We start from the raw sequence: 17,670 nt of genomic DNA, 5'->3' as shown, positions 1-17,670 counted from the left end.
CTTTGGGGGAGACCAGCCTGAGAGCAGGGCCTGGCCGAGGACAGGGTCTTTTCACCCCAGGCAGCCTGTCCTCTACTTTGTAAAGAGTCAGCCAGGTAAGCGAGGCCTGAGAAATAGTGAGCCGTGGGGAGCAGACTCGGCTGTAGGCAGATTGCCTAGATCAGTGGTTCTCAACCAGGGTTAGGTGTACTCTGGGAGGTATACCCCAGAGGTCTTCCAGGGGGGACATCAACTTACCTAGATATTTGCCATGTCTTACAACAGGCTACATAAAAAGCACTGGCAAAGTCAGTACACACTAAAATTTGATACTGCCAATGACTAGTTTATACTGCTCTATATACTATGCACTGAAATGTAAGTACAATATTTATATTCCCATTGATTTATTTTATAATTGCATGGTAAAAATGAGAGAGTCAGCCATTGTTCAGTACTAGTGTGGCTGTGACACTTCTGTAGGTCTGATTTTGTGAACAAGTAGTTTTAAAGTGAGGTATAATTTGGGGGAACACAAGACAAATCAGACTCCTGAAAGGGGTACAATAGTCTGGAAAGGTTGAGAGCCACTCGCCTAGAGCTCAGGCAGGCTTCCCATGGCTAGAGCGCTGCTTTTCCAGCCTTGCCACAGGGCCAAGGGGTTGGGCTAAAAGTTTGGGGCATCAGCTGGAACAGAGGGGTGGGGGGAAGTAGGCTGAGTTACCAGCACAAAGTCAAGGGGTCCACTCAAATTTTGGGTGAAGGGTCAGGTCTCTTATTCCATCTGAAGCAGCTTGACGATGCGGACCCCCCTTAGCCTGATCGGATGCTATGGGGAAAATGAGCTGGAGACAAGTCTGTTCCAGGGGCAGTTTCTCCCTGCTGATGGTGGGTTTGCTGCAGAGCCACCCAGAGCTGCTGGCTTGTCAGAGGGACGGCTTCCCAGGCCTGCACTGTGGAACTCGCTCAGGCTCTGCCTTTGCACTTGGATACGCTGCCAACCAAAGCTGTAAACGCCAGGCCCGTGTGCGCGTGGTGTTCATCCTGTGTTTCCATGGTACGAGTACACGGGACCCCGCAGCGCTGATTGAGTGGCTGATGGATTTGGCAGGCTATCATCATCGTGACCAGGAGTGGAATGGGGAGCTGTTTGCCAGCCAGGGGAAAGTTACCGATGTGCTAATAGCTTGTTTTTGTATTTAGTTTCAATCCAGTAAGTAGTGCTTGGTGCTTAGGGAGCAGAGCCGTCGTCCTAGATGTCCCCATCCTGCCGGCACTCGCTGCTGCAGGAAGTGTGCACGGCTCCTTCGTGCAGGTGGGCAATATGAAGCTCAAGAATTTCCCTCTGGCTGCCTCTTCTATCAGCTGATACTTTTGACAAAACACTTGGCTTCTCCACTCCCCCTCTTGGCAGCTCCTGGGCTGGAGTCTGCAGAGCTGCCTCAGACCGTGCTGTGCTCTGCCTTGCAGCGCCTGCATCATCGCCTTCTGCTTGGGCTTTGTCCCCCAACGGGGCTCGGAAGGCTCCCCAATGGCAGACTCGCTGCTAAACCACTCCTGGCCGTCGTTCTCAAAGCGCTGGATGAAGAGATGGTCGTTTAAGCGAGGTAACGTCCCACCCGTGGGCCATGGATGCTGGTTGGAGCCGTGCTCGGTGGTCCTGGGTAACTGCTGCAGAGTTGTGCAGACACCCAGACCCGGAGCTAGCGGAGTTTTGGCTTGCTTTGGCAGAGAGGCTTATGTTTGTTTAGAAACGAGCCTTTCCTTGCCGGAGGGGATGCTGCATAAATATTTGTTCATGCTTTTCCTTCCCTTTAATCTTCTCTTCAGGGCACCTTAAGTGCTTCTAGCAGCTGGGTAATTGGTTAAATATCAGTCTTCTGGTTTGATAATGAACTTGATTCATTGCTCCCAGAGGGCTGGAGAGCCTAAAGTTTATAGAGGCAGCTGCCTCCAGGTGAACCTCTGGCAGTGCTGCAGGTTATCTCATGCTGAGAGCTCAGCTCCCAGAGCCATGTGTGCAAAGGGGCTGAAGGCCTCTCTGGTGCTTTCAAGGAGACCCCCTGGAACTTGTGGGCTAACAAAGCCTCGGCACTTGACAGGAGCAGCCTGTGATTTGAGGAACGTGGCGCGCCGCACGGTACGGAGTAAGGCCCCCGCGGTGTTAGTGAGCGGTGACAGAGGAGACTGATTCTGGTATTAGGGTCCTCAGCCCCCAAACACTGCATAACTGTCCCTGAAAACGTTGTGTTGCTTTTGGCCGACACTAGAGCCAGAGGCCTGAGGAGCATGAATTTCGCAGTCACTTGGGGCTTGGCTCGTCCTATGCAGACATCATTTCCCCAGTGAATATTTACAGCGTGCAACTGCCACGCTGCTCTGATGCTTCCAGGTATTTTTACCTGCGATGTCGGAGCTCTCAGCCTGCTCCTCCCCCTCCTTTTCACCTGGCTCCTCTCTCCCCACATCCCTACCTGCCTTTTCCCCCCAGCACTCCCCTCTCCTGAGTGGACGAGCCTTGGATACAGGGTGGATCTGAGACTCAAACTGAGCGAAACATGGAAAGTCATTCTCGGCAGGAAGCAGAAATTGACACAGGACTAGGCTCCCAAAAGGCTGATTCAGGCTAACCCTTTCCAAACCTGGATGTGCTGTGGCAGCTGGCTGGGGCACAGGGAGATTTGAGGCAGCTGATGAGAACTGAATTTTGCTAAATTCCAAATTAAGCTCATCTCCCTTGTAACGATGTCGTGGTACTAACTGGCCCCTACGCATTGGGCTGGAGAGTGTCTGTCTCACACCAGCCTCCCTCCTGCAGCGCCGTAGGGTCTGCACACAGGGTTCAGTGAACACTGCCTCAGAACAGATTGTCCTTTTGGGCGTTTGCCTCACGTGCACAAGACATTCAGCTGCAGCTCCGCTCCGCCCTGCAGTCCTGTGCTGCTGCTGGGGAGGCACTTTCTCTGGGCCAGCAGCAGAGGAACCAGACTCTCAACATGCATCTGAATCCCCTCCCCACAAGTTACTGTATCTGGGACCTTCCAAAGTGCTTTATCTGTGTGACAAACACAACCTGTGCTGGGCTCACGCCATCCACCACCGCCGTGCCGCCGTCTCTGGGGGGTCCCAAAGGACTTGTGAAGGCAGTGTGCACCAGCTGGTGAACGAGAGAAGTCCCTGCACACAAATCCTTCATCATGAGCCATGTGGTATGGGCTCTAAGCACTTATCTAGTGGGGACCGCCTGTTAACCACATCGGTGTCAAACAGACCCTAGCTGCTGGGGAACTCAGGAGCCGAATACCCCGGTGAGATTCTCCGGGAGCCTTTCTCAGCAGGACCCTGGCAAGCTCGCAGTCCAGGTGGAGCTGGTTTAAAGAACAGTGCCAGCACTTCGCTCGCCTCCTGCCCAGCGGCTACCCCCACGTGGTTGAGGGCTGGCCTGTGGGGAGGGAGCAGGGGATTTGTGTCAAGGAGTGAGATGGGGAAAGGGCACTGGGCTGTCTTCTGGGTCTCTCAAGCCTGGAGCGGAGTAGGGCAGGCGAAGCAGCTACCAGCCTCAGAAAATGGACAGGGGGTGTTTGGTTCAGCAGCACGAAGGGAGTGAGAACACGCGCCCGGAAAACAAACCGGTTCAACAGTAGCAGTCACTGCCAGAAATCCTGACCCAGCGCGGTCAGAAAGGGTCTGGAACCTGTGACAACGTGCTGGTGTTTGCTAAAGGAAGCTCCGAGTACAGCACCCAGCAGGCTCGGGGGCTGATTTAGGGGAAAGAGGAAGAAGCTGAGCATATGTCACTTGGCCCTGGGCCCACTGCGCGAAGAGTGATTGCTACGGGGAGGGGGAGGTCCCGAGGGTGCTACGAGGGGCTACACCCCACCGTAATGGGGAAACGGAGACCGGAGCTCGCGGTGACGGATCCGGCTGGGTAATCATCTCTGGGGGCAGCTCCAATGCTTGGGAGAATTGAACTAAACTGGACAAAGACCTAGCAAATAGACAGCCAGGAACCACGCTGCCCTGGCGCCCAGGAGGGACCAGAGGGGACCCAACTGGGACCTCCTGCTGCCTGTCTCCCTAACGTGGTGGTGATAATCGAGTTCAGTGATTAACATCATCCCCACGTCCCTGCGTGGGTGCATTAGTTGTGTGTGCGTTCGTTTCCTTAGCAGTCAGCTGGCCCTGCCTGAGCCCAACAGCCGGGCCTGGGTACAGCTTGGAGGAACGGCTGGAGACTCCCCAGTATATGGCTGAGAGTTACTGTTTGAGTCAGACAGCTTGTCTCCCCTCCCCCAGCCCAGCCCAGCCCAGCCCTCAGGAGCGAAGGGCTGCTCACGCATGGCATTGGCACATGCACCAAGGGACCGCACTCATTCAGAGCCCCCAGGAGCGGCAGGTTTATTGCGCACTCTACAGCTGTCTTAGTCTGTAGCTCTAATAATCCGGAGAACCAGCCGTAAAGGGTTGGCTTTGGGGCCAGGAGGTGGCTTCCTGATCGTTCTTTTTCGCTCTTAAACTTGCCGTTCTTATAAGTTTCCAGGAGTCTCTGTTCAGGCTCCTGGGAAATCCCCCCGGCTGGGGCCCAGCCATTCCTGCCTTGTGGAATGATTACACGGCGTGGTGTCGCTGCCTTTCTTCACAGTGTCTGGTGTTACCTTTTAGAAAAAAGAAAGTAGTGAGAATGCCTGAAACGTGGAGACCCTGAGCTGCGCATACGGAATGTGCACTCTTGATTTTTCTCCAGCATGCTTCTTCCCCGGACGGTTCGCTGACTCATTCACTGAGCCTCACAAAACCCTGCACTCTATGGAGTGGGGGAAATTGAGGCCCAGCTAGGGGAAAATGTCTTGCCCAAGGTCATATAGTGAGTCAGTGGCAGAGCTCGGAATAGACCCTGACAGTCTGCTTTGCTCTAACCACTAAGCAGGTGCAGCGTCCACATCGGATTCACCTGGTAGCCCAGTCTGCAAAGAACCAGGGACTGGTTTATCAGAGGCAGCAGCAAGGACTGCACTGACTGGGCTTTAATCCTTCTTGGTGGTGGTGGTGGGGATTTAACCCCTTGTGATGCGGTTTTCCTGGCACTTACACCCAGACTCTGCTTTAACTGAGTGGAACCTGCTGAGCTTGTCTGTATATCATCAGAGCCAGAGAGGGGCTACAGGCCTGCATGACCGCCTGTGTGCCCCCAGAGATGGGACTCTCCTGGCCTCGGCCAGCCCTAGGGGCTGAGGGGCGCAGGGAGTTAACGTGAGCCAGTGTCACAGAGTGGAAGAGGCTCCAGTGTTGTCCTGTCCTTTGGGGCCTGGGGGCAGATTCACCCAGGCCACAGGCCTGTCCTCTCCTAGCTGCTGTGCATTTACACACGTCCTAAACTGTCCTGTCGTGCTGCAATTCCCTTCCCTTCTATCTGTGCAGGAGCTCAGCTCCGGGACCGGGTGTCAGACATGGAGCCAGGCTGTGGCTGAGCCTTAAATCAAACCAGGCTCCCAGGCTGCTGGTGGGGCCCTTTCCAGTCCTAGGGAACTCGGAGACCATTTCCCCACAAACTCAGCTCTGGGGATTCCACGTCCAGGCGCTCGCCCGCTCGCTGCAGCAATACCCTTTTATGGTTCCCAGCCAGAGGCGCATTAAGCAACCACAGTCCTAATCTGCTTAATGTTTCCTTAAAGCAAACAGTGAATGCTCTTGAGAGCGTCACTCTGTCATCTCATCTCCAGCCTCCGGCTGAGCAAAGGTGGGAGTTGCTGCTGCCTACCGGAGGTATCTATCCCCACCCCTCCAGCTGTTGCTGCATTGGGCCTGCCTGCCCCGAGGAGCCTGCATCTTTTACAAAGGAGAAACACACGGAGCCCAAGGCCTGGTCTATGCTTCAAAATTAGACGGTCCGAGCTATGGCTCTCGGGGAGGGGACGCATTTTGTGACCTAAGCCCCACTGACGACGCAGCCAGGTTGATGGAAAGATTCTTCTGCCTCTCGGCGAGGAAAAGCCCCTTCTGTTGCTGTGGGAAGCATCTACGCTACAGGAGCGCAGGTGCAGCACCGCAGTGATACTGTGATAGCGCCCGCGGTATAGACACGGCACAGGGCCAGCGACTGCTCTGAGCCCAGAGGCTGCCGGTTCCTACTCAGAGTGTGCTGTTGAGTGGGGGGAGCCTAATGCTGCGCGTCCTGCCCCGTTCAGGGCCATGGACTTGTCCAGCTCTCCCAGCGTGACGCTGTGGATGCAGGGCCGGCTCCAGGCACCAGCGCAGGAAGCAGGGCCTTGAGGCAGCCAATGGGAAAGGGCGGCACGTCCGGGTCTTCGGCGGCAATTCGGCGGCGGGTCCCTCAGTCCCTCTCGGAGGGAAGGACCAGCCACTGAAGAATGAAGCGGCGCGGTAGAGCTGCCGCCGAAGTGCCGCCGATCGCAGCTTTATATATATATATTTTTTTCTTCGCCGCTTGGGGTGGCAAAAAAGCTGGAGCCGGCCCTGTGTGGATGCCCCTTGCCACGCAGTCTGCTCCTGTGCTTGGCAGCCACGTGTCTTAGTCCTGCCCTGCAATGTTGCTCCAGGGTCACTCTGTCCCACCTGGGCCTGCCCTGCTCTCATTTGTGCTGTTGGAGTCAGGAAGGTGTAGGAGGGGAATCCTGCCTCTGGGTTCCTGCCAGGCTACTTGGGGGCTTCCTTGGGGCCAGGAAACCCCTCCCACTCAGCAAAGGACGAGGGATCTTCTCAGCAGTTGCTGAGTGGCTGCTCTGTGCAAGTGTGGATTGGGTCTCGCCCAGTTGATTCTTGTGTGCACACCAGTCTGCCCAGCCAAAATTTGGGAATTTCAGAGGCTGGTTTGCGAATGTGGTGCGCCTGTCCACGTGCCAAGCTGTTACGCTTAGTGCCCAGTTGGGTGTAGCCGATAGTGGTGCTGGCTTAGTAGGAGACTCTGTCCTGGGAGGGACTCTCGGAGCTGCTCGTGTTACCTGGATTAGATCAGGGGTTCTCACCCTTTTTCTTTCTGCGCCCGCCCCCCCCCCCCCAACATGCTATAAAAACTCCACGGCCCACCTATGCTACAACTACTGTTTTTCAGCCCTGCCATGGTGGGGCTCCGGCTGGGATTTCTGCCCTGGGACCCAGCCAGTCTAACGCTGGCCCTGCTTGACAGCCCCCCTGAAACCTGCTGACAGCCCCCCAGGTGAACCGCTGGATTAGATGAACATGGCTGATGTGACATGACACCCATACTCCACCGTCTGCAGTGGCTCAGGGCAGTCTGGGGGGGTCTGTCGACTTGGGCATTTGCTTCTCTTGGCAGTTGGATGAAGCCAGTCTGACCTTCGGGGCATCAGACAAGGCTCCTCTTGTCTGCTTAGTCTTTGGCTCCTGGGAGGGTTTGCTGGGGAGGTATGTGGATGGCTTTGCTACTTGGCTACCCCTTCCCCTCGTCTCTCTCCATGGTACTAGCTGGAAAGGAGTCACTGCAAAGGTAGCGTGGGGCTTAATTTGTCATGTCTGGCTGTGCACACATTGCCTAAAATGGTCTCCCAGCCCTATAGCTCTGGGCTCTATATGCTGCTGAGTAATGATGCCTTGCTGTGCGGGGCTGTGTTATGAAGTTTATGGGGGCTGGTGTGCAGGACTGATTTATCGAGTGTTGAATAGGAGTGTCTGCAATGCACAGAGAGGATCTATGTTGTGCTGTGGGGTGAAGAAGTTACGTTGGCTGCAGTCTGTGCCTCTGTCCAGATCCCCAGCCCCGGGATGGCATGAGGAGAACAAGCTGAATGTTTTCCAGGATTCCAAGAGTGCTGGTTCCATTCCAGGGTTCCACTTCAGCACGGAAGATTGAAGGCCGCCGTGTAAAGGCGCGATGGGCCTCTGTCTGGAGTGGCTCCGGCAGGCAGGACGTGGCTGCTGCTGTTAGAGGAAAACACTTCATTGGTTTAACTTCGACGCGTGTGACTCAGAGCTATCACCCACCTCGGTGTGGAAGCAAAACGCGTGTCAGTCTGCAGTGACTGCCTGGTCCCTGCAGCTGGCTACCTTTGGCGCCCTGACAATTCACTTTCAGAGAAGGTTCCCTGTTTCAAAGGAGGCATGGAAACAAGAGGCTTCCTTTTTCTTCCCTTGTTCTAGGCACCTCTCATTATGAAAGCAGAACTTGCTTCCCTCCCCTTGGGCGCTGCTAGCTGAGCAGTCCCTCCTGCTAGTGGCATATCTGACATGGAGGCCAGTCACTGTGAAAGTCTTGGGGATCCTGGCGGATAATCACCCGAAGATGAGCTCCCAGTGTGATGCTGGGGCCAAAAGGGCGAATGTGATCCAGGTCCATGGGCGGGTCTATATCGGTGTCTAGCCCTGTCCGTCAGGAGTCTCTCGGTGGCTTTCATCACACGGGGCATCCAACTAACTGCCTATTTACTCTCAGCCCAATGCCTGTGCTGTAGCCAGTCAGCTTGATTTAGGTTTGTGACGTGACTAAGTGTGAGATGTCATCTCCACTCCTGCTGCTACCTATTAAACGTGAGGAAGTCCAGCACAATCCTGTGACAGAGTAAACAAAGCCTTTAGAAATCCTGGGACATTTTAATGGGGGTGTTTATGCTGATAGCCCATAAATAAAAGATTAAATTCAAATGTCTTTTATGTGGGATTTCAGTGTAATCTTTTAGGGTTTTTTCTCTCATATATGAACCAATTAATACATATGGGAAAAAATAAAATTAAAAATGCATATTGCCAGACACTTGCCTCTGCTGATTGGTAGCAATTGTAATTTGAAGTCTCTGGAAGGAACACATAATTCTTAAGATTCAGGAAGGAAAGGTTAACAGCCATCAAATAACTACATCATTGCATGCCAAGTTCCATGTAACGCATTAGCATCCAGAGGGAGGTTTTACGCTTACTCTAGGACAGTTCTGTAGGGCTTACCCATCTTGAGGCTGGTTGTATACTCCTCACCCAGTTCGATGCTGGACAGTCCTGCTTGTGTAGAAGATCATTAAGCCAGCCTAGTCTAAACAAGTCTAAACAAGTGAACCACGTGCATGAAATGTGTAGTGTTGTCATTGCAGAGAGTGAATTTAAACAAGTTTAGAGTAGTTAGTTCAGGTTTCCTGGTGTCAGATACGGGGTCAGCAATAGAGATCTACAGAATACTTTGTTTCATTTCAATTTTGAAGTGTGTTGTGGTATTCCTTGCAGAGTTAGTTTGTCCTGTTGGGTCAGCTGGAGCGTTTGGCCTCTTGCAGAGAACAAAGCAAGAGACTGTATCTTCAATTATCCACCACAATGCTTGGTCCGGTGGCCTGGCTTCTGTCCAGTGTATTCCTTAGAGATGGCATCTGAATTCTCCATGAGTCACGCCATGGTTAGAGATCATGGTTAACGTTTTCAGGGTGGCTCAGCATAGGAATGTGCTGTAGTCAGCTGGATGATGCATTGTACCATGAACCATGTCAAGCCTTTGTTTTATTTCTCAATGAGCGATCAGGTTGTGTGCATACACACGCCTCTCTCTCTCTCTCTCTCACACACACACACACACACACACACACACACACGCTCCACAGTGCAGAGGACACGGACGTAGGAGCGTTCTGACACCAGAGAATGAAATCCTTCCATGCTGCTCAGGACTGTCATTAGAACCCCAGCGTATGGCTCTGGCCTCACACCTCCTGGGCTGTAGCCTTTAAGAATAAAGGATGAGAGTAAAATTGTTGGATGTGTTTAAATCTTGTAGGTTTAGCACCTGCATTCCCATGGAGGGCAGCTGCCTGTGGGCCCTCGAGCAAACTCATAGGACTATAAACCCCTGAGAAGTGCCTCAAAGCTTGTGACAACTATCTGCAATCCAGGTCTGGAACAGGGCATTGCCCCGACTGCTCTTTACGTGCTTTAGCTGAGAATGCTAATTTCCTCTTTTCAAGGACAATGAATCTTTCACTGTTGGGACTTATTGTGAAACAGCTTTTCATCCCTGCAGTATTCACGTGTGGGGCTGCAGACGCTGATCATGGGCTTTCGTGCCAGGAGTCGGGAGGAATCCTTCCCCAGCCAAGGATGCAGATGCACGTGATCAGGCTGGTAGGAAACAGCTTGCACCCCATTGTTCTGAGTGACTTTGGCACTACTCTGTGGAGCCCATCGGGGTGGGGGTAAAATCTGTGGGTGCTGGACAAGCCCATCTTTCTCTGGGACGATCCAGACTATCCAGGTGAAAGCAGGTTACACACATGGTGGAGATGTGCATTTATGGAGAACAGAACCTCACCTGGTCGCAGCGCTGAAGAACCCTGGCCAGCGAGGGGAGGAGATGGGGGGGCACCCAAGGGCATTCCTTGGTGGAAGCCATGTTCTCCTTGATGCACGGAGTTGTCTCTGGGTGTAGCTGATCTGGGCTCTGGGCCCCTTTTCTTCAGTGTCACTTTGGAGTATCTGGGAATTTGTTCTGCGGAGAAGGCAACTGGAACGCCTGTATGGGACTCCTCCTAGCTGACAGGTGCAGGGGCCTGTGGGCTCACCGAGGGCTGGGAGAACAGTGCAGGTCGCATGCCATGGAAATCACCTGCTGTAGCGTGCGGTGTTACCCGCACAAAATTCTCTGTCACTTGCACACTCTAGGGCATCCCACCTCTACCTAGTGCTCAAGGTGTAGCCCGGTTCATTTAGGCACCCCCACCCTTTCCCAGTTCCTAGGGCTCCAGGCAAAAGGCACCTAACTTTACCCCTCCTCCGGGCTCAGAGCACACACCCATTCCCTGTGGACTCAGGACTTAATCTTTTGCGGGTTTATGGGGTCTTTTACCAGTGAAAGAGTCTTACACAGTAATATCCTACTTATTAACAAAACAGAACGCACACGCTAACCGTACAGTGCTCACCACTTCCACTCCCAATAAGACGGATGAACTTTTCTTGATGGCCAGTCAGGATCAGGTCATCTGGGGACTCCAGTTTCTGCACCATGTCACTGGCAGAGTGTTGAGGTCTGGCAGCTCTGATTTTTGGGGCTGTGTCCTGGAGTTGGTTCCCCAAAGAACTTCCTTTTGGACCCCCGTTTATATAGTGAAACTTGAGTCCTGCTTAGCTATACCTTAACCAATCATTTTACTAAATTTTTACTAACCAATCCTAACATATTGTAACAAAATTCTCTAACCTAATCATCCCACCACCTTAATTAATTTACACTTAGCAAAATTAATTATGTAACCGACAGAAACAATCATGGGCGGCCGGTGACCCGGCTGTCTGGGGAGGCTAACCCCTGGCCCCCCAGGCCCAGTGCGCCGCAGCCTCAGCACCCACAGCCCCTGGGCGGTGCAGCCACAGCTCTCCCAGCCTCGGGGCTCTGGGCGACCGGGCAGCGCGGTCACTGTGCCCCCAGTCCCGGTGCTCAGGCGGCCAGCGCCGGGCAGGCAGCGGGGTCCAGCAGCAGCCGCCCCGGTGGCCCTGAGTCGCTGCCGGAGGCACGCTGGCCTGGGGGCGGAGCTACGGTAGGCCGTTTGGGGAGGCAAAGCCCCTTGCCTACGATACCTGCCGCCCATGGAAACAATCAAAAAATCAGACCGAGATCGTACAGACAAACAATAGAGAAGTGGGGACCATAAAGATAAAACAATAAAGAAATGAGGATTTCACAACTATTGAGAAGTGATTTCTTGCCAGACAGAATGCTATCAAACTACGTTTTCTTTAACCATCTTAAGATCTGTTTCTGTCTCTGATGGTAGGTGCTATTAGGACAGGCACCTTCTTAACAGCCCGATATTACATTGTTTTAATGTAATTTAGGTGGAATGTGAGGATGTGACTTTCTGCTTCTTAGCTAATGGCTGCTGCTGTCTTCATATGGCTGCAGACAAAGGCCTCAGGCCTGACCATCTGGCTACAGTAAATCACCTGCTGTAGCGTGTGGAATCTGGGAATGGCTGGCTGGCGGCGCTCCGTCAGGGGGACTCTGGGGATGGGGTCAGACCCTGGATGCCAGACCCTGGAACGAGAACAAGTGGGGCAGGAGATCAGTGAACCCAAACCCAGTCTCCATGCCAGACCCGAGCCAGCAAGGAGGGGACGTGAAGGCGGCTGGGTCTCATGATGGTTGCAGTCGCTGCCCTGCCAAGGTGCAGTTGAGGGGGAGTTAAGGAGCGTGGCATTTCAGGTGCTCGCAGGACGAGACCTGCCATGGGGCCCTGCTTGGCTCGTGATTTAGATTCTCAATCCCTGAAGGTCTGTGGTAGCTCTGGTCAGAGGAGTAGCCTTGCTTCCTCCCCGAGAGCTGAAATGTGGGGCTCCCCTCCTGAGAGCCGTGGGGGTCCCACAAGAAAGCTCCCCCCACTCTCAGCACTCGGTCAGGAGCCACATTCGCTGACGTTTCGCTGGGTGGGGGCCAGTGGAGACGTTCTGTGCTTGTGAAGCACGTTGTGGAGAGTTACAGCCCGTCACGAGCACTCCCCTGTTCCCTGGGGATCACGAGCAAAGGAGACATTTCCATGCAGCAGAACTGCAGCCAATCCAGCTGCGCTGCCCTATGGAGGGGCCCTGCCTAAGGGGGTCTGGGGGCACAGGAGACATTCTGCATAACATTTATCACCTGTCGGCGGCGAAGGAAAATTGGTTTGCAAGCGGAAGGGCTCGAGCTCCCCATTTGGGCCACGAGGGAGCAGGGAACAGGCACATTCTGGGGCAGAAATGCTGCATTTACAGCCCCAGCAATGACATTTGGCTTTCTCAGCGCAGGCCTCCCCACAGCCCATCGCCTCTCTGCTGTCAGGGTGTCCTGCTTGCTGTCTGTCCTAGGGCAGGTGACGGGGACACGGTCAGCATTGGAGAGAAGGGGCCAAGTTCATCACAAGGGCCTTGTGCCAGGGAGGAACGTAGCGCCCAGCATGGTGGTTGGTGGCCCCCATGGCTCAGTCAGGGCCTGATCACGCTCAGCGGGATCTGGTTACAGATTCCTTGTCTCGTGCCATTTGATTTTATACTGAATTTAGCAGATCTATGTGCTGCCTTCTCCAGGCAGGCCCCGTGTGCCCCACAGGGATGCCCTGCTCCTGCTGCATCAGGGCTCAGGCACCTGGGCTGTTTGTTGTTGGGGCCACAGAGACTCCGCTCGTCCCTTCCCTCTGTCATGGCCCGATCTGCTGGCCACCAAGGCCCCTCGTCGGTCACCCGCTGGCTCAGTTAATGGCCCGTGTGCTCAGGTTTTTGTTTAAAATGCCTCCTCCTTGGAGGTGCGCCTCTTGGCGGCTGCTGCTTGGGAGTGACCTGGGGCTGGGCCAGCGCACAGGGCAGGCTCAACGCCCCTCTGCGTCCTCGCTGAGGAAACAGCGAATCCCGTGTGGCATAGTGTGGCTGGGGGACAGGTCGGCCATATGCTGGCAGGGGGGAGGGGACGGATTTGGGCCTGGGTCCGGCCTGGGGCAGAGCTTCTGGGGGTAAACCCTCTTTGAAAGGACATGTCCAAATGAGCAGCCTGGGGGGAAGGGCTGGGCCTGGCCTGAGACCGGGATCGGCGCTCAACTTGCAGTGCCTGGGTCTTCTTCAGCCAGTGGCTGACTTGTCTCGCTCGGGCTTCCTCCTTAACTCCCCTGTGTCTCTGTGCAAAGGGCTAAGCAGGGCGCCCAGCCTGACCCTGGCTTGGGCAAGTTTTGGCCCTTACTGTGCTGTCTCCTTCCTAGGGCTTTGCTGTCTGTATCTAGCGCCCTACAGCCCCCCCATGGGGAACACAGGACCAGTGTCTGCCTTCTGCCACCAGCAGCTTAACCTCTGCTCAGCTGCGTTGGCATCTTGTCAGCAGCTCGAGGGCCTCGGTGGGGCAGACTGCAGCGTCTCCATGGCACCTGCAGCGAGGTGGCCATGGCATGCCATTCTCTAGCTGGCTCCAGGCTGATGGCGGCTGAGGTCACAAGGGCCCCTGGCACGGCCACCATGCAGGAGCCCGGGGGCTGCATGCCATCTGTCGGGCACTGGGGCTGCCCTGTTCTGCACTTGCTCTGCGTGGCTGCATCTGATCCATCGCTGCCCTTGTGGCTGTTCCCGTTTCCCTCTTGCTGAGCGACCGTGACCGTCTCTCTCTTGCAGGGTCAGACTGCAAGCCATGCTCGCGGGAGTTCGCTGCCAGCGGCATCCCCACGTCAGACTGCAGCAGCCCAGACACCATCTCCCCATCCCTGATTGCTGAAGATGAAGTCTTCTTCACCAGCATGGCAGAGGAAAAGGCAAGTGTGGCCTACAGGTCTGCTGGCAAACCACTGTCCTGGGGGTGAGTGCGCTGAGTGCGCAGTCTCCAGCTATGCAGGGGCTAGGCTGGAGTATCCAGTGTACTGCCTGTCCTCCGCTCCCATCCACAGCCCCCCGCTGGAAGCACGGGGTCCCTGGGGCCGCCTCTGACCTGGTGGCAGTCTCGCTGGTCTCCGCAGGGTTCTGTGGATGGACGGTTGTTTCTCTGGGGAAAGTGAGTGAGATTTTGCTGCACCCAGGCTGCTCTGCTCAGCCAATGGCTTCACTTGCAGAGACCTGACGCTCGAGCCCTTGGCTCTGGGTCTGGATCCAAGTGAAAGGGGTCAGAGGTTAGTCAGCCCAGCCCCCAGCCAGCGTTTGTATCCCCCACCCTCTGGGTTTCGATTCGGTCTCCTGCAGAGAGGGGTAGAATGTCCTGGAGGATTTGCCCTGGTGTGAGACTGGAGAGCAGGGCCACTGGGGAGCCTGGCGGGCTTGGGAGATGCATGTCCCCTGTTCAGGGGGCAATGACACACTCCCCTTCCCTTGGCATTAGTGGGAGTCAGGCACAGGAATGCCACATGCCATAGGGCAGAAGCATGAGGCATTCCCGTGCTAAGGTGGCAGCACAATTCACCCACCAGAGAAGCCCTTTGTGCCCTGCTCTTCCCCCTCCAGTGTTGAGACCAGTGACTGCCCTGCTCTGGGCATGCAGTGCCTGCCCTGAGGCAAAGTGCAGAGAGGTACCAGAGCCCTGCTCTTGGCGCGGGCGGCAGCACAAAAATCTCACACATCTGAGTCCTCAAAGCCAGTCAGGTGATCAGCCATAATCATCGGAAAGCCTAACTCCAGCCCTTTGCGCCTCTTCCCCCGTGTACGCAGTGACAGCGATATCTCCGCCCCCCCAGGGGAAGGTGAGCTGGAAGCTTGGTGTCTTTCCGAGGTGTCAGGGATAACACGTTAAGTGTTAATATTCCAAAGCCCCAGAGGGAGGGATTAGCTGCCTTTGGACTGGCCCAGCTGTCTCCTGGTTTGTCACAAGAGGTGAAAGGGAAGCTAGTGGGAGTGGGGCGTGCCCCTTTCTGAGGCCCGGTCAGCGTGGTCTGCCCCAGCCATGCTCTGCTCTGCTCTGCCTGGTCTCATCCCAAGGTATTAAGCTGTTGCTCCCTTGGCAGGAAGACTCGTCGTCTCCGGAGCCGGATGCCCTGATGGGTGATGTGCACAGCAGCACTGAGGATCTCCTCTCCATAGACTTCGCTCTCCACGGCACAGAGTATTACAGAGACCTGGGACTGCCGAACCTGCCAGAGGCCGGCGTGACTCCAGCAATGGCAATGCTGCCAGAACAGACAGGCCAGGTGGTGCCCAGCTGTCCTGTACCGGAAGAGAAGCCTAGAGGCTTGGGGCGAACGCTTGTGGGCATTGCCTGCCCCGATCCCTTCTCCGCCTCAGTGCAGTACAGGGAGGCCAGCTGCCATTTCCTGAACAGTGACTCTGCTTGCTCCTGTGCGGCAGGGCCCCAGGACAGCCCCCCTGTGGGGGGGTGCCTGGCAGAGCAGGGTAAAGGACTGGAGCTGCATGAGGATGAGCAGTCCTTCCCCGCGCTAATGAGATCCATGTCCACCTCACGGAGGCACAGCTGGGAAAGCCCCGTGTCCCCTACAGAGAGCGGGCGCAGGTACGGCAGGCTCAGCCAAGCTTGTGTGGGGCCTGTGGGGGGAAGGAGGGAGAGAGGATGTGGTGAAACGGCAGCTTTCCAGACGTCTGAAATCAGGGTTCGAGCCCCCGGCGGGTGAGAGGGGGCTGCCGCTTCCTCGGCCTGGGATGCACCTGCATTTGGGGGGAGGGATAGCTCAGTGGTTTGAGCATTGGCCTGCTAAACCCAGGGTTGTGAGTTCAATCCTTGAGGGGGCCACTTAGGGATCTGGGGCAAAAATCAGTACTTGGTCCTGCTAGTGAAGGCAGGGGGCTGGACTCGATGACCTTTCAAGGTCCCTTCCAGTTCTAGGAGATGGGCTATCTCCATTGATTTGCTGTGTGACAAAAAAACTCCCCTAGGCTGGGGGTGGGGCCGGTGTCCCACTTCTGGGCTTCCCGCGATTGGGAAGGGGGCAGTTCCGGGTCTTCCCCTTGGTTATTCATGTTGTGGCTACATACGGCACCCAAGGGTCTGAAGCGGGCCCACGTCCCGAGCAGGCTTTTCAGCATAGCTGCTGTAAGCCCAGTGTCTGAGGGAGCCGGCAGCCCCAAGGCACTGCTTCCTTCCCCAGCCGGAACTCCCCAGAGCTGAGCGCTGGCTTGTGGCTGTTCACTCCAGGCACCAGACTGGGCCCTGGGGCCAAGCTCCCCTCTAGTTGGAGGTGGCAGGACCAGGCTGGGAGGAGCTGCTGGCATGACAGTGACTGTGCCGTCTCTGTTCTGCCCCAGGACACCCCAGCCCCAATAAACGTTCAGGCAAAGGACTCCAATTCCCCGGGTTGCCCTGAGCCACCTATCCAATGGGCCTGCTCCCTGCCGACATCTCCGCTCCACCCCCTGCAAGAGGCTGGCTGGCGCGGCCCACCCAGAGCCGCAAAGGCCCGTGCAGTGCTTTGGCTGGAATGCTCAGGCAGCCCAGATCTCTCTCTGCTGCTGGGTGGTCCCCCTCCCTAGTCAGCCTCTGCCAAGGGAGGCCTGGAAGCCTCCCACTCCCTGTGCTGTGTGGGATGTAAACTCTTGCAGGAGGCCTGGGTGTGGGGGGCTGGGAGAGGCTTTTGCACCATCAGCCGCTTGGCAAGGGGCGGCAGCAGCAGCAAGAAGGCCCTTCCCAGCAGGCCCAGGAGCTGGAAAGGGGATCTCCCCTCCTGGGGTGAGCAGGGTCCCTGCCTGCATCCCTTTACCCCAGTGGGGGAGCCCTGGAGAATGGCACCAGCCCATCCTTTGTCCCCTCAGCTCTGGCCGTGCCAGCAGGAGAAGGTGTTGGGTGCGCATCTCTGCCATACCAGCTGCTCTCCTCTGGAGGGAGCCTGCCCATGTGATCCCAGCACTGACCCTGCCCTCCCTGGCAAGCCACATCCTCCTCTGGGTTCCTGTGGCTGGATGTTCTGGGGGTAAGGCTGAGCCAGGGCTGGAGCTGACGCCTCCGCATGTGCTCTGTCACACACAGGCCTCTGGGCAGGATTTCTGTGAACTTATGCGTCCTTGGGATGAACGTATTGATCTGGCTGCCGGAAGGGAGGGAGCTGTGAGCCAGCAACGACTATTTTTATCTCCTCCTCCTTATAAGGTGCCCTGGAATTATCTTGGGCTGAGATCTTGGCAGTTCTTTATCAGGCGCAGGCTTCGGTCCTAAGACCTATTGTTGTTCCATGTGCTGTGTATCGTTCACGGCTTACGTTGTGGCAGGAGCATGTGAGCTAGTGCGCAGGCGGCCGGCAGCAAGCCACAGCCTTGGTCAGTCCCCTTTCCGGGTGATTTACGATGTGTGGAGAAGGGGAATGTGTC

The 17,670-nt window shown here is 55.8% G+C and overlaps 1 protein-coding gene across 1 annotated transcript in view; it reads left to right on the top strand.

Moving 5' to 3' along the window:
* Window positions 1-1,510: 1,510 nt before the first annotated feature.
* The window catches only part of ARHGEF18 (Rho/Rac guanine nucleotide exchange factor 18), a 75,863-nt gene continuing 59,703 nt past the window's right edge, over window positions 1,511-17,670 (top strand). Inside the window, exons 1-3 of the mRNA XM_065422170.1 lie at window positions 1,511-1,586; window positions 14,050-14,186; window positions 15,363-15,865. Coding sequence (XP_065278242.1) covers window positions 1,511-1,586; window positions 14,050-14,186; window positions 15,363-15,865 — 716 coding nt within the window. The remainder of the gene's footprint in view (window positions 1,587-14,049; window positions 14,187-15,362; window positions 15,866-17,670) is intronic.

This window comes from Emys orbicularis, chromosome 24, assembly GCF_028017835.1.
Source record: "Emys orbicularis isolate rEmyOrb1 chromosome 24, rEmyOrb1.hap1, whole genome shotgun sequence".
In the NCBI taxonomy this organism is placed as follows: Eukaryota; Metazoa; Chordata; order Testudines; family Emydidae; genus Emys; species Emys orbicularis.
The sequence above is the reverse complement of the archived record's forward strand: the minus strand, read 5'-3'. Positions and strand labels throughout refer to the sequence as shown.